General features: G+C 39.2%; 1 protein-coding gene across 1 annotated transcript in view; it reads left to right on the top strand.

Annotated features, from left to right (window-relative positions):
- Positions 1–24274, top strand: part of LOC136866038 (RNA polymerase II-associated protein 1) — a 379305-nt gene that overhangs the window by 346294 nt on the left and 8737 nt on the right. Inside the window, exons 23-24 of the mRNA XM_067142667.2 lie at positions 4974–5058; positions 21052–21185. Coding sequence (XP_066998768.2) covers positions 4974–5058; positions 21052–21185 — 219 coding nt within the window. The remainder of the gene's footprint in view (positions 1–4973; positions 5059–21051; positions 21186–24274) is intronic.

The raw sequence follows: 24274 nt of genomic DNA, 5'->3' as shown, positions 1-24274 counted from the left end.
CACTGAGTCCTCTGTCATCACTTCTGTCGTCCTCACCGGATGACGTGTCGTCGGCTCCCAGGTGGATCACAAAGGACTCGATAATGTCTTCAAGAGGTTCCTCATCCCTCATGAAATCTTTCTCCACCTTCTTTGTGTGTTCACATTTACGCTTCCAGTCTGCGGCGGATATTGACGCAAATTTCTGTCTAGCGAGTTTCTCTACGTCGTCAATAGTGAAGGTGACGTGAGAAGCTACCCAGTTCTTCACTTCTGCCCACATTATTTCAATACTGTTTAATTCGGGGTGATATAGGGGCAGTCGAAGGTCCGAGTGTCCGTACTTTTCCATGAGTTCATCTAAGACGTAGGTTTTGTGTGCCGGCTTGTGCAATTTGATAAGCTCATAAAGCTCGTGTTTGTACCTCGTATCACGGTGTGGAATGTTCCTATTCACTAGCCAGGAGATCATCGTCATTTTCCGTGAACTGGAGGTTGGAGCACGATCTACTTCCTTGTGATATGATGCGTTCTCAATCACAAGAACACTGCGAGGTGGAAGATTAGGAATAAGCATATCTTTCACCCACTTAAAAAAAATTGTCACTATTCATGTCATCGTGGCAGTCGCCACTCTTGCTGCCAGACTTCCAGATTAGTGGACAGTTCTCGATGAAGCCCATTTCCCCGCCAGCATTTACAACTATAAGTCTTTTTACCTTTTAACATGGGCACTGATATACCGGATATTGAATCATCAGACCAGCCTTTGCTGGATACATGGGACGTATGTATATAGGTTTCATCTGTATACACTATAGGCCTATCCTCCGCCCGATACTGGGCAATTTTTTTCAAATAAACAAATCTTTTGTATTTTATGTCATGCTTTTCCATTAGGATGCGCTTATTAGTGTTTTTTTTTTCCAACGATATCCTAATGATCGAAGGATTCGCTTGACACTAGTATTGGATCCTTTGAACTTTAAGTCTTTCTCTAACTTTGCACGAATTTTTGAAACTGTAGGTAAACAATTTTCAACTAAATAAAAATTGTTAACAATACGACGTATGGCACCTTCGTCGAAGTCGTCCAGTCCAGTAACATTCTTTGTGCGCATTCTTTTTTTGTTTGGTGTTTCGAACAGGCTGTCCATAGGTTTTCCTAATTCTATCACTTTTTGTTTTCTGCTCTTAATCCGTGCCACAGAACTTTCTGACACTCCAACAGCTGCTGATACTTTTTCCTGCACTTTCTTACAATCTATCACAAACTTTTCTTCCACTGCCTCCCTTTCCATAAAGTCTATAACATTTGAGATTGCTGCACGAGTTTGACTCTTTAGCACCTTATGATGCAGGCTACTTTTAACGCCTTCCATACTGTCACGGATAGGCCTAATGTACACCACCAGTAATCACAGTTACTACACAGTGAGAAATTACAAAGCAGCGCATGCCAGCTGAGTGTAAACTTATGCACTGAACTATCCTTGTAGCAGGAGCTCTGTTAGGAGGGGATGCACTACGCTGGATCGTCCAAAGAGCGCATGCGCGACCAGACGTCTTCCTAGCTGGCCCGATCTCTAAATTAATTTATTTTGGCTCGTTAATTTTAAGAACACAGTATACCTACTTCACCTGTTTGTTAGTATGGATTATAACCCTTTCAGACCTGAAAGAAAACTGGCGGTGTGAATTTTTGTTTGTACGTCAAAAACTGACTAAAATGCTCTTAAACATACATTTTTAGTTTATTCTACAAAATAAAAATCAACATCTGAAAAAAAAAGCACCTGCGCAATTGTGCGTGTCAGGACTTAATTCACTACTTACAAAAAAGAAAAATTACCTCAATGCATGTGAATATACATATGTACATGATCGAATGTTCTATTTTACAGTGGGGAATATTTTTTAACAATTAAATCTTCGTTCAAACACAAGTAAACGTTACATTTTCTACATTGAAGAAGAGTTTTGCTTTTACTGCCCTTTTGGCAGCAGCAACTTGTCGTCAGACCTGAAAGAAATCTGGAGGTGTCAAAACGTCAAAAACTTGCTAAAATGCTCTCAAATACATGTTTTTACAGTTTATTTTACAAAATAAGAACTATCGGCTGAAAAACAGAACCCACACAATTGTGCGTGTCAGGACTTCATTCACTACTTGCAAAAAATAAAAAAATAAAAATTTCAACTCAGTACATGTGGAGTACATGTACATGATCAAATGTTCTATTTTACAGTGTGGAACAATTTTAAACAATTAAAATCTTATACATTACATTTCTCATGTAGAGTACGAGTTTTGCTTTCACAGCCCTTTTTGCGACAGCACCCAGCACTCCTGCATGCATTGCCTGTAAGGAAACCTAGCCCGCACATATGTGCGTATCAACATTCAAAACCTCATGGTATTACGTACGATGTTGTAAGTTCACAATTTACGTTTGCTACACAATTTACACACTTCATTGATTATATTCTGATATTCAGTAAAGCTTCTAGATGAATAAGAATGCAATAAATAAATACTTACTTTAGGCATTACTGCTTCCCACCATCTTGCTAATGAACTGTATTTTTAAACTCTTCTTCCTGCCCCCTGTTGGTCAAGTACTAAATAAAAACAGCTGAAGTACATGCTACGTGTCCCGCATAAGCACTGCAGTCCGGTCTAGCACCAAGAAAACGTCAAATAAGCTCAGACATAAATACAATACAAACCCGCACAATTGTGCGTACACGGTCTGAAAGGGATAAAACACAGTAAACTTCACTGGAAATATATATTGTTCCACTCCATTTTTTAGACTCATTGCAGTTTGTGCATGCAGTGAAGCACGTAGGTACCGCTAGTAATTGCTTAAAATCTGGGCTCAAGTGATCACTGATCCAATGTTTACGACAGCTAGGTGCTGAAGAAGGCTGTTCACTGAGTTTGAGCGTTGCAGTTGCTTAAGTGCGGCTAGTATTTGGGAGATAGTGGGTTCGAACCCTGCTGTCAGTAGCCCAGAAGATGGTTTTCTGTGGTGTCCCATTTTCATACCAGACAACTAATTAACCTTAATTAAGGTTATGGCCACTTCCTTCCCACTCTTAGCCCTTTCCTGTCTCATCGTCGCTATGTGTCAGTGCAACGTAAAAGACAATCTAGTTGTAAAAAAAAAAGTGTTTCATCACCATGGTGTTCCGATGTAGACAATGCATCAGCATTGTGGTCTCTTCTGATATTCCGTAGGAAATTTTGGATTTCATCTCCAAAACTCCTTAGTCTTTACTTTCGAGTTTCTCCGTTTGACTAGAAACCTGATGTACCCACTGAGTTTCAGCCTAAATGCGATAAACAGTAGATTTTCCATTGATGACAAAGGATTTCCAACGATTGATTATAAAATCAATCTTCTCCACAGACTATCAGAGGAGCACCATCTGCACAGTCGGTAAAACCCATACTCAATGTAAAACAGTAGTTTTATCCACAATCATTTCATTGTCCAATGCCGTAGTGGCCAACAGTGTGTCAAAGTTTATTGTCTATGGGTGTTACACTGATATTTCCCTTGCTTCCCATAAAAATTTCAGTTCCTCTTCAGCTGAAACAGATGTTTGAATATAGACTTGAATAATATGAAGTATATATGGTGCTTTTTTCAATGCTACATGAATGATTCTGTCCTTACTACATGAGCATCCATTTAGTAGATTTGTCAAATGTTGTGGGACAGAATCTGCTACCTCATTGGTGCTGTGTTTATCTGGTCAAGAAAAAAAAATATTACATTACCTCCTGTAGTGCAGAAGAACCCATTGTCATACTAGTGTGTTTCAATCAGTCCCAGTAAGTTGTAGTTTCCCTTTTTGTTCGCAATGATTTGGAATTTTGCAGGGTGCAAGATACCAATATAAATGGTCCATTGTTGGACATTATAAATTTTCCAGCTAACTCATTCCTGGTTGCCAGCATTTCGCCCCCGTGTGCTAAGTTGGGCTCATCAGGTGGTACAAAGCACACCCACCAAGGCGCATGGCCAGTACATACCGTGGAGGCCACTGCTTAGGCTACTTGGAGCCACCGGCAATGCTAATGCACTATGAGAGACTTTGCCTCATTACCAAAAATTGATGCCTGTTTGGCCATCAGATGATACAGATGTTAATTCCCGTAGGGAACCTGAAATATTTGTCCCGAATGAGTAAATTTATAATACCAATATAAATGGTCCGTTATTGGACATAATAAATTTTCCAGCTAACTCATTCCTGGTTGCCAGCATTTCGCTCCTGTGTGCTAAGTTGAGCTCATCAGTTGGTACATAGCACACCCACCAATACGCATGGCCAGTGCATACCGTGGAGGCCACTGTATAGGCTACTTGGAGCACTTAGCTACTTAGCACATGGGAGGTGAAACGCTGGCAACCAGGAGTGAGTTAGCAGGAAAAATTATAATGTCCAATAACGGACCATTTATATTGGTATTATAAAATTACTCATTCGGGACAAATATTTCAGGTTCCCAATGGGAATCAAGGGAATCAACATCTATATCAGGGTGCAAGACCTCGCTTATATTCGATGTTATTTTACTTTGATGTAAAAGAGATCGGTTTGTTTGCTGTCACTCTTGGCTGAGTGGTTTGGACAGTCGAGTGCTGGCCTACTCAGCTAACATTGGTGAGCTTGCTCCGTGTGGTGTTATTTGAAGGTGCTCAAAAATGACAGCCTTATGTCGGTAGACGTACTGGAATGTAAACAAACTCTTGCAGGATAAAATTTTGGTATCTTGGCATCTCGGAAAACTGTAGAAGTAGTTAGTAGTAGTTTTGCTGTTACTTATCCTCCAGTTACATATTTCCCACACGAAGCCCGGGGATTGGGTAAAAGTAAACTAGTCTACGTACAAGTAAATCAAAATACAAAATATATGTGCATGAAAGGGGTAGGGAAGAAATTGTAACTGCATTAAATTGATATTTTGTATTTTGCAGCTCATGTTTCCACTGAAAGAACTTCTGGAGCCTTGTGAAATAGAGCCATCCTTACTCATCTCATACTTGGGCTGTCTTGCTACAGGTAATAAGAGTTCTCATTTTTTTTAAATTTTGTGTTGAAATTTCTTTCCCATGCATTGTCAATTAACCTGTCATGTAGCAGTGTTAGTGTGTTAACTTAATAGCTCTTCAAAACCACACCTTTCTTCAGATTGTAACTTTAGTATGTGTGAAGGTAAATTAGAAAATATCACTTTATACACCAGTTGAGTGAAAATCTGTTATTTAATTGTTTGTTATTTTAATTTCCATGATCAGCAAGTACTACTTGTACTTAATTATTTGTCAAAAGAATGTGAGGAGAAAAAGAGCACACTCTGATCAAGTTGTTAGTTTGTCCGTGTTCTGAGTAGATATAGTTTTAATTCTAGTCTTTTTGAGAGAATTTCAATTTCAATAATGATATTTAAAATAATGACCTACTCACAAATTCTGTCAGTAATAATGGTGACACAATGGGTGGTGTGAATAAAAACGAGTCTAAGCAAGCGAGCGTGCGCTCGCTGAGTGCCGTTGTGTCTTCCTGCCGATGAGCTTCTACTCCGCATTTGCGGTGAATAAAAATATAGAGCGGAAGCACAGTGTACACTCGAGTGTCTGCAGCAGCCACTCAGTGTCACTGATCAAGGTCGTGCACGTGCCATGTTATATAACACCTTAGACTGTGATAACACTTCGATGACTTCCGGGTAGTTCAGTGCTTAACATAGCACTGACAGTGTGGAATTCCAGTCCGCTTTCATCTCTATTTTAAATGAACATACAATTATGTTTTCTATTGCTATTTGCTTTACGTCCCACAGACACAGATTGGTCTTATGGCGACGATGGGAGAGGAAAGGTCTAGGAATGGGAAAGATGCGGCCGTGGCCTTAATTAAGGTACAGCCCCAGCATTTGCCTGGTGTGAAAATGGGAAACCACGGTAAACCATCTTCAGGGCTGCCGACAGTGGGATTCGAACCCACTATATCCCGGATGGGAGCTCATAGCTGTGCGCTCCTAACCGCACGGCCAACTCGCCCGGTAATTATGTTTTCAAAGTCACAGTTACCGGATAAGAAGCGCAAGCAAACAAGTGCAATAAATGCAGTTCAGTGTGAACTACTTGCTAAATTTAACTTAAACATTTCCGTCCAACAACTGTCTGATTGGCTGAATGGTCAGCATTGAGGCCTTCGGTTCAGACGGTCCCGGCTGGGTCGGGGATTTTAATCGCCTCTGATTAATTCTTCTGGCCCAGAGACTGTGTGTTTGTGTTTGTCCCAACACTTTCCTCTTCATATTTGCACAACACACTACGCTACCAACCATCACAGAAACACGCAATAGTGATTAAATCCCTCCATCTAGGGTTGGCGTCAGGAAGAGCATCCGGTCGTAAAACAGGGCCAGATCCACATGCGCAACACAACTCGCACCCAGGACCCCACAGAGGTGGGAAAAGTGATAGAAGGAGATGAAGAATTTCCGTCCAACAGCTGTTGGTAAAATATTACAAAACATGAAAAGAAGACTGATATATAAAGTAGAATTAAAGCGTACGGGAAACAAATGCATATCGTTAAATAATGGGAGAAGCGGCTGATGAATCTGATGCAGAGGGAGAATAACCCTACCACTGGTAGGTTCCAAAGGTAGGAAATCAAAGCCTGAATATTATGACATTAATAAATTTAGGAAAATGATAGGCCTATAACGTAAATAACAAACATTAATTATGATGAAAATAATATATTGACAATTGAATGAAATTTTTTAGCAGCCAGATCTGCAGGACTGGATGAGTTGGCCGTGTGATAAAGGGCGCGCAGCTGTGAACTTGCATCCGGGAGATAATGGGTTCGATCCCCACTGTCAGCAGCCTTGAAAATGGTTTTCCATGGTTTCCCATTTTCACACTAGGCAAATGCTGGGGTTGTACCTTAATTAAGGCCACGGCCTCTCCCTTTCTACTCCTACGCCATTCCTATCCCATCGTCGCCATAAGACCTATCTGTGTCGGCGTGACGTAATGAAGTTGTAAGATCTGCAGAAGTTGTCATCCATTCAACTTCCTACAGAGGTGTCATAACTCTGCAAACATCGCAGTTTCTCCAAATTCGGAAGTCATAGACAGAGTAGGCCGTGATAGATCTACCCTGGTTGAATTCTTCCTTTCCATTGCAAGTGGCCTGTACGTCAATGCTAGGGACGCCTTTTCTGTAAATGTACTCATTCCCATGAACAGTTCCGACAGCACAAGGGAAGTTCAAACGTTCTTGCCACTTAGCCCTGCTTCCTGCATCTAAACAACATTTGTTGGAATTTTAACTAATAATCTGCTTTCATTTCTGTTCATGTCAAAACCTGCAAAAATGTATTTGACTCAGATCTCCGAGATGTCTTCACCAATTCCACTCTGAAACCCAGGGTCACCAACATAACGTAAGAAGATTTACATTTTTTCTTCATTTGTTAGTGCACCACCTCTTGTTTCTTTGGAGTGCCCAAGGAAATGCTCCGCAAACCATTCAGCATGCTCCTTGAAAATCCACAGCCTGTTTCCAGTCATCTGACCGGGCCAGGAAGCGGTGAGGACAGGAATTGTGCCGGCTGCCAAAGCCTGTCGCACTCCTCTGGGGCAATGATAAATTACTGACAGATGAAATATTATGATATTGGAGAGTGCTGCTGGAATGAAAGATGACAGGTAAAACTGGAGTACCCGGAGAAAAACCTGTCTCGCCTCCCCTTTGTCCAGCACAAATCCCACGAGTGGCCAAGATTTGAACCATAGAACCCATAGGTGAAAGGCTGGCGCGCTGCCGTTAGAGCGACGGAGGCTCTTCAGCATGCTCCTTACTGGACCTTTATAACACTCTGTAATCAAGTTGAGATGATTCTCTGCGAAGTTTATATAATTTTATTTTCCGATTAACCACCACCATTACCTCTGCCATGGTATTGAACTTGACACTATCATTTGGAGTCACCTACCGAGTTAGTTCAAGGAAACATGAGCAGGCGCTTACCGGAAAGAGTGCCTGCTTTATCTTTGTGCCTGCTTTATCTTTATTCACCAGAAATCTGGAGCGCCTACTCTGCTACTCGAGCGACTGGAGTGTGTGCTCAAGGTCACAGGTCTGCTGTGAATGACTGCTTCCGACAGGCGGTTTTTATTCACCTCACTCCAAGTGCCTGCTCTAAATTCGCGAGTAAAGAGTGCATGCTCATTTTTATTCACACCACCCAATGCATTGAAATAAAGTTACCCGTTTGGCAGGTGTGAAGCTACACTGACGTAAGCTGCCCAAAGTAATATGTGAGAATTTTTTGTGGCCTCCGAAGAGGCCGGGTGCAGGTCTTTTGAGTTCACACCGTATAGGTGACCTGCGCGTCTATGAGAATGGGGCCCTACCTGCAATGAATTCTAATGCTGAAGACGGCACACACACCGAGAGCCTGAGCCATTGGAATTAACCAATGAAGGTTAAAATCCCCAACCCGACCAGGAATCGAACCTGGGTCCCTCTGGACGAAAGGCCAGCATGCTAACCATTTAGCCATGGAGCCGGACAATTTTTGAGAATAATAATATTGAAATGTAGACAAATATATATATTTTAACAGGGCGAGTTGGCCGTGCGGTTAGGGGCGCGCAGCTGTGAGCTTGCATCCAGGAGATAGTGGGTTCGAACTCCATTGTCGGCAGCCCTGAAGATGGTTTTCCATGGTTTTCCATTTTCACACCAGACAAATGCTGGGGCTATACCTTAATTAAGGCCACGATCGCTTCCTTCCCACTCCCAGGCCCGTCCTACCCCATCGTCGCCATAAGACCTATTTGCGTCGGTGCAATGTAAAACAAATATCAATAATAATATTTTTTAAAGAAAATTATATTCATAACTGTACTATTTCTTTCTTTCTTTCTTTCTTTCTTTCTTTCTTTCTTTCTTTCTTTTTCTCTACCACTTCATATTGCCAACCATTTGCAAACTCAAACATATGCAAGTGGTAGAAACAATTTTAGTATAAAAAGTGAATTATGAAATGTTTAATTTACTAAGTCTTGGTTCATTACGTCTGACAAAGGTCTTGGTGACTTTGTTGTTCTGTTTGTTACAACTGAATACTTCTTGTGATGAAATCATTTTAGAAGTATGTATTAATAAAAGTCCCTTATGATACGATGTTGTTCATTTTTTTTTTTTTTTTTTTGATTAAACTGGCTGTAGGATATCAGTATGTATTTATTTCTGTAAACAGATTGAAGAAACACAGACAGAATTACTACATTCAGCTACTTTTTTTAAGCGAAAAACTTTGTCCTTAACTTCGGGAAAATCCAGGGGTTCCTCACCAGTAATGTCTTTCTCTTTTTTGATGTGCACAGACTGAGATTACAATTCATGCTTACTTTCAGAACGTGAGGGCATGTAGTGGACATGCTTTATAAGAGCTTGTTTACTGGCGACAAGAGGATTATGCTTGTTCTTATTGACAATGGATATTGACTGTGAATGTTGTGAGGCTTCTTACTATTGAAGGAGTATTGAAAGGATTATTGGCAAGGAACTTTGTCAAAAAACATTGTGTACTTTACTTGTATGGTGTTGTAATGTAGGAGGAACTTGTTCTAATGGACAGCATCTATCACTTACACAACTACCAGCATCTTACAATCTATGATGTTGAGTTTAAAGTTTTGAATTCCTAGTGTTCTGATCGGCTACATCGATGTCAACACACCATGCGCTAGCATTACTCATTTGTTCAATAGTGATGAACACCCATCTATAACCTTAATATCGAGACATTCAATCATCTCCGAAGATGTATAATCTATTGGGTTGTTGTCATCTAAAGCTTCTTTATAAGCAAACCAACCAGAGAGCTCTTTATTTTCTACCATATTCTTCACTCTGCTTGATCAGCGTACTGGACAACGTCGGCTCAGCTAAAATTAAATGTTTTTATAAAACCAGCATCTGTTGCGTATCACCCTCTTACACAATTTGCACATCACAACTACTAAGGCAATGTGGTAACACTAACTCATTATTTTCTAGATTGGAGCTTAATTTACTATGGCTTTGCACTGTCTCTTTGGTGTAATTATTGACTACTTTTCCCTATACTGCAGTATTTCTAAATTTTCATTACATCTACATCTCCAGATGCTGACCTTATTTGTGAACTGTATCAGAAAGTGAGAGTGATAGTTTGTAACAGTACGAGAGTACGAACCCCGAAATTTGACACATATTCAGATTCCGCTAATTAATTATATATATTGAACCCTTTAGGTCCATATTGAGGGATACCTACCTTTCTTACCTATCAGCAAAGTTCATGAGATCTGTCTCTTGGGTCGTATCGGGTTCTTCGTCACTTGCTGAGGTAAAGGTAGGGTTCAGTAATTCTAATCTATCTACTGGAATGAAAGGTCTGTTTAAAAGATTCCTATTTATTCAGGAAAATTCTGAAGCCATCTTTTATGTCAATGGTATCATAGAAGTCAATTGTGTCCACTGGACACCACAATCATTTTTACATAAACGTCAGAACAATGGTGTGAGACTTTAACGTAACTGCCTGACGGGCATTCATACTAGAAACCATTGTCTCAATTATTAATCATTTAAGAAAGGAAAGTCTGGAAATCCTTAAATTCGGCTTCCATGTGAGACCACATGTACCATCATAGTGATTCGTTATGGTCCAGCCCTCGTAACACAAACTCTGGACTCTGGGTATAATTAAGGCCGTCCAATCGGTGTGTGCCACACAGTGGTTCTACGGCATGGACCCTTAATTGAATCGATGTGACCTGCGTCTATGTCCTGGACCAACATCTAATCTTCTAAGTTACTTTACAGTCATTGTGGATGATGACCGCAAGGAAATGATGCTACAATGGCATATGGCCCTAATCTAAGTCACTGAGGTTGATGACCCCCTGACCATCCAAGTTTCTAGGCTGAAGGCTAAACACAATTAAGTTACATCGGTTGATGACCAAAGTTCCACTTTACTATCCCCAGCACATTCACTGCTCAATCAATCAAAGTTCAATAATTACAACAATAGCAATGCTCACAAACTTTGTGGCAGTAAAATCCATTTCCTTCAGATATGTCCCTTTAATCGTTACTTTATTTTTGAATATTCCCCAGAAAACAAACTAAAATTTCCAGAATGCATCTCCAAGTTATTCGCTTGATTAAAGTTATTTCAAAATGCGGTTTCACTGAATTCTATAATTAAATAAATTTAAATGATTTAACGAAATGTTAAAGAACAACAAATTTTATCTCCGCGGACTCTGGTTTCTTCACAAATTCCTACGCAGCTGTGATGTAAATTCAATATTGCGATGTTTATCTGGCTGGAAAAGAATTTGTTACATAATTCATGTCCAGTTATATATCTTGTCTCGTGATCTCACACTTTTAAAATCTAATCTAGTCCTAACCGTTATTAACACTTGGATATCCTAATAATCTACGTACAAACCAAACAACTCGCCATATAATTACGATGTCATATCTCGTCATTACCATTTATGAATTTTGCACACCCCTCACAGACAAACCGATCATCACAACCATCGCTCTATATTTTGGACAACCCTGAATTTGGTTACTCTGTTCCTTATACTCAAAGTTCGTGATTTCAAATGTTCATCACATCCCCAATTACAGTATTTCACAATACTCAGATCATTACCGGCTATGAATTTCAACTAAATCCAGCATTTTAACGTTTCCCTGGCCGAGAATACAGTACAATCTCAATTCCACGCCTGTCCCGTTATCATAGCTGAGGCCTCTCATCCCCCAAGTTCGCTTGGCAGTTACATGAAACACCCGGTTCGTTCTACCTGACTGACTTCTCAAAATGCTGCCTTTAAACTCTGCCGACATAATTAAACAAATACGATATTCTAACCAACAAAATGCACAGATTATGCTTCAAGATGCCCACACTAATTATACGCATCACCAATTAATACCGCTATGGATTTCTATGAATTTCTTTCCATTCCCAACATTATAAAATATTCCTCGGGCTATCATGTCCCGGCTTCAATGGCAGGACTCTAACCTGATTCGCACATCTCATCTCAACTCATATAAAACATTCCTCGGGCTTCCGTGTCCCGGCTTCAATGACAGGACTCTAACCTGATTCACAAATCTCATAACAACACAACTAACCCCTGTTTCCCAGCTCCACAATTATCATCGACAAAAACTGGAATAAAATCCTTACTAGAAATCTCGACGTCTAATATGGCACAATGCATTAATCATGAATAACTTCGCATAAATGATATCGTATTTAATAACTTGATTTTACGAACAAAATGACTGAAACATTCTACTAGATCTTTTTATTGTCAGTCAGACACAGTTTAAAATGAGCCTAGAAAAACGTTTCTCTCCGTGACCAAATTCATCACCCTAGGTTCTCACCCGACAGTGCGCTTCCATTCGATTGAAAATGAGTGACCATGGATTATTATTATTATTAACGTCAAATTGCAGACAGAAAAATTTTACGTCGAATGAACATCTTAATTTGGCATCACAAAATCAGTACACTTCACACGGATGACGATCTACATTGGACGTGATATCACTTCGGAACCCTATTCAATAACTTTTTACAACATTATACGGCACTCGCAAGACTTCAAAAATTTATCCAAGTGGAAAATAAAACAAATGACTCTTTTAGTCGTATTCTCACATTTACAAAACTTAGTAGGGATGACCACTGCGTCGTATATCCCCATTCAGATACACTTTTTGAGATCATGAGACAAGATATAAGAGGTAGTAAGATGGAAAGTCACCTACCTCATGTAGTCATAGGGCTCACCTGCGACCCTGGCATTTTATTTAGCCATTTTTACATTCATGGCTTTACACACCATTTTTTTAAATATTTCTTCAGGTTTCCTGGAATAAAGCATTAAAAAAAAGAAAATACCCTTCACTTGTTTGTTGAGTGCACACGATGGACTATAATTATTTACGCACACGAATTACTTAATCACATTAGAATTTATTCAGTACTTTGACCGTCCTATCTGGTACCATTATTTCACTCAAGAAAACTATCCCTCACGAAGTCAAGACCTAGCCACACTGGCTAAAATCTGCAGTTGAACTCAGTCTACTTTCGTTGTTTGATTTCTTAGAGCAGCTCAACAATTTTTCGTCCGCTTTGTATCACAAATGCCGGAGAAGGAGACTTCGTCATGGCGTCCCTTCATATTTATAGCAGTTACCCCCTCTCTTCGGATCTCTCCCTTTGCCGCCAAGAAAATTTCTATAAATTTTCTGGCCTACCTAAACTGTAATTTCAAGAGTTTTGAAAGTGACTACATGCTTGCTACATTTCTGGCGGTAGTGTTCATGGACATTTAAAATTTTTACGGGTTCGATTTGTGAGATGATTGACCTCCGTTGATAGGCACTATATTTTTTTGACTTGGCTTGGGTCGCCATGTACACGCGCTTTGAAATAGTTCACAAGAATTACTTGAGATTCTTCCGCCGTTGACACGTGTGGCTGACGTCACGTACCCCAGAGCGTGGGACCGAAGGTAATCACCCCCTCGTCACGTGTCAAATCCATGCTATCAAGAATCCAACTTTTAAATGATTGTCGATTTATGCATAATGTTCTTAGGGCACAAAGGTCATGGGTTCAATATGTAAATTGATATAATTTCATTAGGTTAAGCTATCATATAAAACGACTGCATCTTGAGCATGTTGACTTATTTAGAGTAAGGAATTTTGAAAAATTGTAGAATATTTAATGTTAGTATAAAGTTTTGCCCAAGATGTTGAAACTTGGAAAGTTCCGAGGTACATTTGGAATGGCTGTTGACCTGGTTGGGTTTTCATGTAGAATGAGCCAGCTTCCATAACAACAGCTGAAAATGTCCCAATATTAAGGTTATAGATGTATGTTCATCACTGTTGAACGAATGAGTAACGCCTAGCGTGTGGTGTGTTGACATCCATGTGGCCAATCACAGCACTAGGAATTCAAAAGTTTAAACTGAACATCATAGATTGTAAGGTGCTGGTAGTTCTGTAAGTGATAGATGCTGTCCATTAGAGGACAGTACATGTAGTGGACATGCTTTATAAGAGCTTGTTTCGTGGCAACAAGAGGATTATGCTTGTTCGTATTGACAGTGGATATTGATTATGAATGTTGTGAAGCTTCTTACTATTGAAGGAGTATTGCCAAGGAACTTTGCCAAATAACATTGTGTACTGTGACTTGTATGGTGTAGTAATGTAGGAGGAACTTGTTCTAATTACTGCTATTGAGAAGTGTGCTTTAATTGTTTTTACGCCTAAATATTCAACCCTTTCACAGGGAGTAATGGTTTGTATTGGGAGGTACAAGCGACTTATTTGTTGCAATATTATTCTACGGCACAGTAATGGTGCTTTATACCTTCAAAGTGTACATTATTGCATATATATTGTCGTCTAACCTCTCATGATTGTGTTCTTGTTCATCGGATCAGAGTTGTGAATCGCTGTTTGAAGCAAGTACTGTGATTGGAGCGTGCTGCTGTACAAAATTTCTTGTGATATCTGGTGCCATAATCTCAACCAATATACAGTATATTTTTGGGGTTCCACCAGGAAAAATATTAACTAGCTCTCTGTACTGGTAATGAATAACAGTGAAGTCCAAGAGCTAGATAAGTGCTGTGTGATTAGAGGTAGGGATGTACTTAGTAAATAAGTATATCAAGAAATAAGACAGGTGATGGAGTCTAGTTCTTATGATAGGTGATTGTAAGTGTTATTAAGATGTGGTAGTTTGTGTATAGTGAAGTTTATATATTGAGAACAGTGTTGAGGGAGTATCACCCTGAGTCAATAATGTTAATGTTGGATGTGTTCACACAGGGTTGTGGGAATATCTCACTATTTAACTCATTGCGGACCATGGACGGCGTAAGACGTTTAAGCTTGCTCCTTTGCTGCGGGCCGTGGACGGCGTAAGACGTTTAATGTTCCGCGCGAAGCAATGCTGTTTATATTCGGCATCTATGCAGTCTTACACCTTAGTCAGTGTTACTGGTTGGTTGACATTTTTTGAGATAACCCCCGTGTTGAGTGGGCTCATGTTTATCTCAGCTGTTTTAGTGGGAATATCTCAGCACTTCCTAGCGTGTCAAGACGGTACTTGAGATTCCAATGCAGTGCGTGTCGTTCTTACTGAGTGTAGTATAATGGCTTATAAAACAAAGTTTATTACGAAAGATTAATTATTAGATATTGTTCACAATAATTATTCTGGTGATGGAACTTATTCCTGAAATAGATTCAGATAGTGAAATTGAGAGTGACGAGGAAATTCCGACTCCCGAATCCAGTAGGCCTATAAAGGAAAGTGAAGTGCCTGATACATATCATCCTAGTTATTGTCCACCTGTTCCATCGTTTAGAGAGAATTCAGGTATAAACGTTCAAACAGAAAATGAGCAGGATATTTTGAGTTAGGTGAGTATTTTCATGAATGACGAATTTTATCAGTATGTGTGAGTGTGTGCAGACCAATCTATAAGCGAGTCAAGTGATAGGCGCGGCGCCCTGGCCTTTCACGAATTCATTCATGCAATCGTGGAAACCGATTATTCCAAAATCCTGATATAAAAATGTACTGGACCGAAGACCCTGTTTTTCATACCCCAATATTTTCTAAAACAATGTTCCGAGTACGCTTCCTTCATATTCTTTCCTTTCTTCACTACAGTGACAGTAATCATTATGCCAAAAGTACAGATAGGCTGTATAAAATTAGACGTATTTTGGAACCTGTGACACCAGATATCACACCCTAAATATTTACTAGAGGTTAGCACAAAGTATCATGTTTCTAACATTTATAGTTCAGGAGTAATGGTAAGTTTTATTAAGTAAAGCACATTAAGAGGGCCGGGTATGAAAATGGCTGGTCCAGTCATTCAAGTGTCCCGCTCAGAAGCAGGTACTGAACGTGTTAAGAGCTTGATGTTTCTATTGTGTGTGTATTTGTGGGAGAAAATTACGAGCCATCTCAATTATGATTCTTGATAGAGTAAATTCAGTTAGTCAACAGCTTTTTTCATTAGTGGAGTCATACCTGGCATATTACTCTATTATTTCCAGGGATAAATGAATGTCAGGTAAGGTTATGTCAGCAGAATTGGATTCTCATCAGCTAATGATCAAGTAATTCCCAAAATGGCACACAGTGTCATAAGATGCCAAAAGAGGACATTGAGGAAGGAATACCACCCATTCTTCCCAGTGAAGTAAGAGCAGCCATAAGGGAAGCAAAGAATGCAAAATCCCCAGGGGAAGATGGAATCTACAGTGAATTCCTGAAATGGGGTGAAGAAGACATAACTCCATCACTACGCTATTTAACAAGATACTCGAATCAGAAGACATACCAAGGGAGTGGAAACAAAGCACCATCATACTTCTGCACAAAAAAGGAGCCAAAGACGATATCAATAACTACTGACCTATCAACCTAATTGTAAATCTTTACAAACTCTTCATGAAGATCCTAACTAAGAGAATGGCGAAGACACTAGATGAACAACAACCAGTGACACAAGCAGGATTTAGAACAAATTACAGTACATCAGACCACCTACAAGCAGTGAATCAACTGATCGAGAAAACACAAGAATTCAATCTGGATGTATATATAGCATTTGTGGACTACAATAAAGCATTCGACTCCGTGGAATGGGAATACGTTTTAGAAGCACTGAGCAAACAAGGGATCCAGAACAAATACATCAGACTCCTGGATAAACTCTATGAAGGCAGCGAGGCCAGAATAAAAACAGAAAGAGAAGGAAAGAACATCAAGATAGAAAGAGGAGTTAAGCAAGGGGACCCTCTCTCACCAAAATTATTCACGTGCTTACTGGAGAATCAGTTCAGAAAACTAGATTGGGAAAACAAATATGGCATCAAAATAGATGGAGCAAGACTAACGCACTTACGATTTGCAGACAACATCGTATTGGTGGCAGAGTCGGCAACGGAGCTAGAACAAATGATAATAGAATTAGACAACATCAGCAAAGAAGCAGGCCTGATAATGAATCCAAGAAAAACAAAATTGATGACTAATGCATTGGAAACCCCAGTTAGCGTAAACGGAGAAATACTGGAATACGTAGAGGAATGTGTATACCTTGGCCAGAACATATCATTCTCAAACTGTTCAGAAAAAGAGGTCAAACGGCGAATAGGACAAGCATGGAAGAGGTTCTGGTCTCTAAAGTTCATACTGACAGACAAGACTCAGAAACTCACCCTTAAAGCTGAAGTCCTAGAAAAATGTGTGATACCAGTCCTACTATATGGATGCCAAACCTGGGCGCTAACACTAAATCAAAGGAAAATGATCCAGATATGCCAGCGCAAAATGGAAAGAAAAATACTCCAGGTCTCATTGAGAGACAGAATACGGAACGAAGATATACGAAGGAGAACCGGCATGAAAGACGCTCTGACGACAGCCGATCAGCTAAAGTGGAAATGGGGAGGACACGTAGCGAGACTGGAGCAAAATCGATGGACCTACAAAATGACAATGTGGGATCCCAGACAAGGAAGACGGAACGTAGGAAGGCAAAGAACTAGATGGGCGTTTGCGAGATGGGGAGGAAAACAATGGACAAGAACAGCAAAGATAAGGCAAGAGTGGAAAGAGCTGGGAAAAATTGTGTGCAGAGATCACTGACCTTACGGGATACACCTTTGCTCAAGCCCTGTGATAACATAGGTCGATCAAGACACATATTATAGATATTGTGTAGCAGTGAAATATGCAACAGTGCGCTTCCGCAAAGAGACCTGGAGATCACCTCTCTGATCACTACGGCATAATACAGTAAAATTGATAAAAAGAGGTTTTTATGAAGTGGTGAATATAAAATTATCATCCTTGCGTACACTGCGGAAAGAAGCCGAGCAAGTGTAAAATATGTTGAAGTACGCTCTCAGGACAGAGGCGAAGAATACAACATACAACTGTACGCTTCGACGAAGAGGATACCGTGATGGTCATCTTCTGTGCACTCGGGAGAATAGCAAGACGAATGTCAAACAGACAGACGTTTGCATGCAGTAGTGATTTGATAACTCATCACGTAACACATAGTGGAAGGAGGATATGCACTTGCAATGTATGTCAGGAGAATTTCAACGGAGGATAATGTCAAGAAATTACAAGAAACGTCTACAACATTCGGAGAAGAAGCTATGTAAGAACGAAGAGTGCAAGTTTACGCTTTTACCTAGAAACAACCTGAACCCTCCCTGGGATAAAAGTGTACACATGTCATTAATGCAACAGTGCGTTTTCGCGAATTGTTGTTCCAGAAAAACACAATTGCATTCACTCGGGGGTGAGACAACAAAATTGTACAATATGCGGTAATACGTTATCATGAAAAACTACAGATTAACCAATATAATAATGCTCTTCAGGACCTGCTCACCTGATGAGCTAAACTGAGCACTGTCCCTGCATTGCAGGAGGCCATAGCCCTTAGGGGATTCATACGGCTAATTTATTTATTTATTTATTTTAATGATCAAATGCCCTGGGATCTGGAAGAAGATTTTTAATGTTCAATTTAATTGAAGTTTATTTTCTGTGATTTTATTATATTGGTGTCCAAATTTATTTTTAAAATCACTTTCATTGAGAATTTAACCAAACGGGGGAAGGGGGAGGAAATCATTTATGTGGTTTGTCGTGAGCATTTTGAAAAGTGAGTACAGCATGGTAGTGTTAGATTACAAGCTTAATGTCAAATATAATCAGGGTTGGGAAGTTACTGAGTAATTGAATAATAATCAAATGACTTTTTAGCTGTTTTTCTTGTAAAGGTTACTGTTCCATAAAATGTCATTTTTGCTTGTAATTTGCTTCTTGTTATCATTACATTCTAGTATTCAATATACATCACATGTAGAGTTTGGCAACTTTGGAGCCCCAAGGCATCACACCAAACCTATGTAGCCAATCAATGACATGACATACACTTGGTCAGTTACACTTTCATCAGTGCATCCGGTATTCAGTGCGACTGTCGGTTGATGCATGTATCAATGCTAATATAGGGCATTTTGAACATTTCACATAAGAAAGAGTTTTGTGTGTTATGAATGCTGGTATATTCTGTTCATGTGTGTTTTCCATGATTGATGTATTGTGTAGAGTTGTAGAAAATTACGGTAATTCTAACATGAAAATAAAGCATTTCCAAACCTACCGTATATCCATAAAACATATTTTCTTCTTCTACATACAAGAACGTGACCTGAAAGTTTGGCCTGCCTTACTGTTACACCCTGTATTTTGTTTTATGTTAACTGAATCCCTAACACTGATATATAGGGTTATTACAAATGATTTGAGCGATTCCAAAGCTCTACAATAACTTTATTATTTGACATATTGTCACAAGGCTTTTGCACACACATAGAAAAACTCAGGAAGTTCTTTTTGACATTTACAAATGTTCGATTTGTGCCTCTTTAGTGATTCTGCAGAGATCAAGCCTATAATCAAGTTCATTCCACACTCAGCGCAGCATGTCCATATCACTGGATTCGAAAGCACGGTTGATGCGAGCTCGCACTTCTGGCAGGTTTGTTGGGAGAGGAGGTGTAAACACTGAGTCTTTCACGTAACCCTACACAAAGAAATCGCATGGAGTTAGGTCAGGAGAGCGTGGAGGCCATGACATGAATTGCTGATCATCAGCTCCACCATGACCGATCCATTGGTTTGGCAATCTTCTGTTTAAGAATTGACAAACATCACCATGGAAGTGGGGTGGAGCACCATACTGTTGGAAGATGAAGTCCGCACTGTCCTCCAGTTGCAGCATGAGCCAATTTTTCAGCATGTCCAGATACACATGTCCTGTAACAGATTTTTTGCAGAAGAAAAAGGGGCCATACACTTTAAACTGTGAGACTGCACAAAACACATTAACTTAACAAAAAAATGTTGCTTCATCACTGCAGACAAGTTTCATATTGAACTCATCCTTGCCGGGCTGAGTGGCTCAGACAGTTGAGGCACTGGCCTTCTGACCCCAACTTGGCAGGTTCGATCCTGGCTCAGTCTGGTGGTATTTGAAGGTGCTCAAATACGTCAACCTCGTGTAGTTAGATTTACCAGCACGTAAAAGAACTCCTGCGGGACTAAATTCTGGCACTTCGGCGTCTCTGGAAACCGTAAAAGTAGTTAGTGGGACGTAAAGCAAATAACATTATTATTAGAACTCATCCTCTTCCATACACTGTTGCAACTGCGCCGAAAATTCAAGGCGTTTGACTGTCATCGGGAGTCTGGGCTTGTAGCAATTGTAAGCGGTAAGGCTTCTACTTTAGTCATTTCCGTAAGTTTTTCCAAACGGTCGGCTGTGGGATGTTCAGCTTTCTGCTTGTTCTCTTCGTCGACTTCTGTGAGCTACGTGTGAAACTTGCCCGCACACGATCAACTGTTTCTTCAGTCACTGCAGGCCAACCCATTCATTTCCCCTTACAGAAGCGTCCTGAAGCTTGCACATACCATCGGTGAATGGAGATAGCAGTTGGTGGATCTTTGTGGTACTTCGTCCTGAAATGTCGTTACACTGTTATGACAGACTGCTGGGAGTGCATTTTAAGCACAACAAATGCTTTCTCGGCTCCTGTCGCCATCTTGTCTCACTGCGCACTGCTTACTGCTGTTGTGCTCTCATGGCAGAAATCTGAAGTGCGACTTCAGCAGACCAAAACTTTGAGTTTTTCTACATGACTGTTGAGTTTTTGACCATATTTATGTCAATTCATTGAGCTACAGTGAATTTATCAAATTGCTTCAATCATTTGTAATAACCCTGTAATTGCATATTGGGGGAAATAAGGTGAACTTCAATAGAATGTGTGAAGCATAAGAATATGTTATTTCAGGTAGAATACGGGAACAGTGGTGTCCTGTGCTGTTTACTGTGGCTGTTCATCATGTCGCAACTTTCATCAAATCTCATCAAGATACTGGGATTGCACAACAGCTGAGAACGAGTATTGATCGCTTGTCAAACAAGGTGTGCTCATGTTTATTTATGTAGTATAGTGTTTTTACCTTTCTGAAAGAAAAAAAAAATATTAATGAAGGAATGCTTGACCTGTCAGTTTGATAAAATGTTGTTCATGAGTATAGTCACAACTTCATTGTTTTCCAAAGATTGACTTTTAAGTGAACAGCAGTACTTTCTGTCCCAATAATGATAAATGACCTGTGCAGAGTCATATTAAAGTATATGACCAAGCAAGTGGCTGTGTGGTTTGGGTCACGTAGCTATCAGCTTTCATTCGGGAGGTAGTAGGTTCGAATCCCACTGTCGGCAGCCCCGAAGATGGTCTGCCATAGTTTCCCAATTTCACACCAGACAAATGCTGGGGCTGTACCTTAATTAAGGCCACGGTTGTTTCCTTCCCACTCCTAACTCCCTCCTATTCCATTGTCACCATAAGACCTGTCTGTGTCGGTGCAACATGAAGCAGATTGAGCAGATTGTAAAATAAAAAAATAAAATAAAAAAAATAAAAAAATTATTTAATTATAGGAGATTGAAGGAAAGTACTTACTGTTATTTTTTGCCATGGATATCATTACATTTTTTTCAAATTAACATTTATGTACTTAGTTCTCATGGTCCAGTAAATGGAGAAACTTAAATGCAACTTTGAATATTTTAGTTATATTTATTTTGGAATGAACTTTGTAGTATCATTTCATTACATACACCTGTTTCAATTAAAAATAGTATTGATTCTGTATAATGTTTAAACAGCTGGCATGTTTGTGTGTGAGTACTCTTAGCTGTTAAGTTCTGTATCAGAAATGTTCACTCTATAATTCAACCATAGTCCCACTTATATGCAAGATTTTTGCTGTTGTTATAACAATTATTAATATAATTACAGTAAAACTCCTATAGTGGGTTTTTTTTTTTTGCTAGTTGCTTTACGTCGCACCGACAGATATGTCTTATGGCGACGATATAGTGTTTTTAAAGAGAACTGTAAATGAATTTTTGTTTTTCTTTAAATGAGGGTTTACCTTAAATCAAGCAGAAAACACTCCTTTTCTAGAAATCTTTGCCTGTATTAACATAAATGGTGCCTGCCTGGTGACCATGGTCTGACTCTGTAGGTAGCTGGTTCAAGTCCAGAGTGCACTAAAGTGCATGCCAGAAGTCTAGTTTCGAGCTGGGTTTCATCCTCTCCCTTCCTACTATCATATATGTCATGTCATTAATTTCATCTCCTTAACCCCTCTGAGGAGGAAGGGCATCAATCGTAAAAACTTGCTATATTCATCTCACTTCATACCCAAACCCGTAGAAAAACAGAACAAGGGTTGGACACACACTCTTAAAAGTATCTACAGAAGGGAGTTAAATAACATTATTTTCTTATAGCTACATTAAGCCATTGCTTGTACTGCCAGCAGAAGAAATAACATTCTTAAAGTTTGATAATAAAATGTAATAAATGAGTAACAAGATGAGTTATATGTAATAACAACTGTCCAAATAAAAATCTATATCCATAGCCTAGTCATATAGATTATGATGGTGGCAAATCACTTCACAATAACATATTAATGTATTACTTAAGAGTTAATTTACACTTTTCTGGAATATATTTTTATGTGTTGATGTGTCAAGCTTGTCCCTCTATGCTGAATGTGGTGGAATGGGAAGGAACATGGAAAGAGAACAGTGAAACTAGATACTCTGAGTGGAAATATTGATTTAAAATCCCATAGTTCCTTACAATGTCTGAATGAAATATAAATATAAATTGGTGACAGTACTGTAGGTTGTTGTGTTGTAGTTAACGGCTGGTCCATTTTTTGAATATGCACATAGCACCACATATCAATACCATTATCTAATGTATTTTAAATAGGTATTTCATACCGGTTTTAGTCCCAAAGTTTTATTTTAACAAGACTTTTATATGTCTAACAAAATAAAGTGTCAAGACACAATTCTATTTTAAGACTGAAAACGGGAATAAGAGGTGCTACAAACTTATATATTAATATTAAGGATTCATGTTAACTAGGTATTACATACCAATATTTTAATCATAAGAATTCAAACCAACAAGGTCATTATGTATTTAACTGAACTAAACAAGTGAATCAGTAAACCTTACAACCACTACATGAAATGTAATCAGGATACTGAAAATTCAAATAGTACATCTTTAACACCCTACATTGTACCTAATATCACCATATATGTGCAAATGTAATAATTTTACCCCATATTATGTAAAACAAAAATTGTAAAATAGAATAGCATGTACCTCTCAGCAAATGTACATATTCAATCCACTAGCATTTTGTCAAATGGATGAACCACATCCAATACAATACTTTTGATACTGTTTACAAAGAAACAGAAAATCTACATAATAGCTCTAATAGAACAAACTTATAAATTCCATAATACATGCATATGTACTTACCAGTATACTAACGACACATCAATTTTAAACTTTAACTATTATATGTGATGTTTTTATAGATATTTATATGTGTCAACTGAGGATGACCCCTTAGGGGTCGAAACCGGTATTGACCCTATTTACCAGTTTGGTAGTAAATAAAATAGTGTATTGATAAGGTGGTGATTCATATTATTTCTATATAGAAGCTTTAGCTCATCGCCTAATCGTCCCTTGGATGTAATAATATTGCTCTAGAAGGGATTTCTAGAGATTATGATACTGAAAAGACCTCAAGACCTCTCTGATGACATTTTAGAACTGTGACCTGATTTATTATCTCCAGTCTTGAGTTGTTCTTTCACGCCTGGTGTGTGTGTTTACTGCGAGTTACGCAGCATTTATTATCGTACGCATCCATAATACAGGCTCATTTCATGATTTCTGTCCAAACTGCAGAGACCAAGGTTCTCTTCCATCCTTTTTTGTACATTTTTTCTGCTAAAATGTCTAAAAGAAATTACCGGCCGCTACCGTTAGAGGAAGAAGATTTACGGGTAATGATAAACGAATGTTGGAATTTAATGGGGAGAACAGTGATATTGGTGAATTAAGTTCTGCCGAAGGGGAATTCGTAAGTGACAGGAACACACCTGAAATAAGTACTGCA

Source organism: Anabrus simplex, chromosome 1 (genome assembly GCF_040414725.1).
Source record: "Anabrus simplex isolate iqAnaSimp1 chromosome 1, ASM4041472v1, whole genome shotgun sequence".
NCBI lineage: Eukaryota > Metazoa > Arthropoda > Insecta > Orthoptera > Tettigoniidae > Anabrus > Anabrus simplex.
Note: the sequence above shows the minus strand (reverse complement) of the source record. Positions and strands in the feature narration are given on the sequence as shown.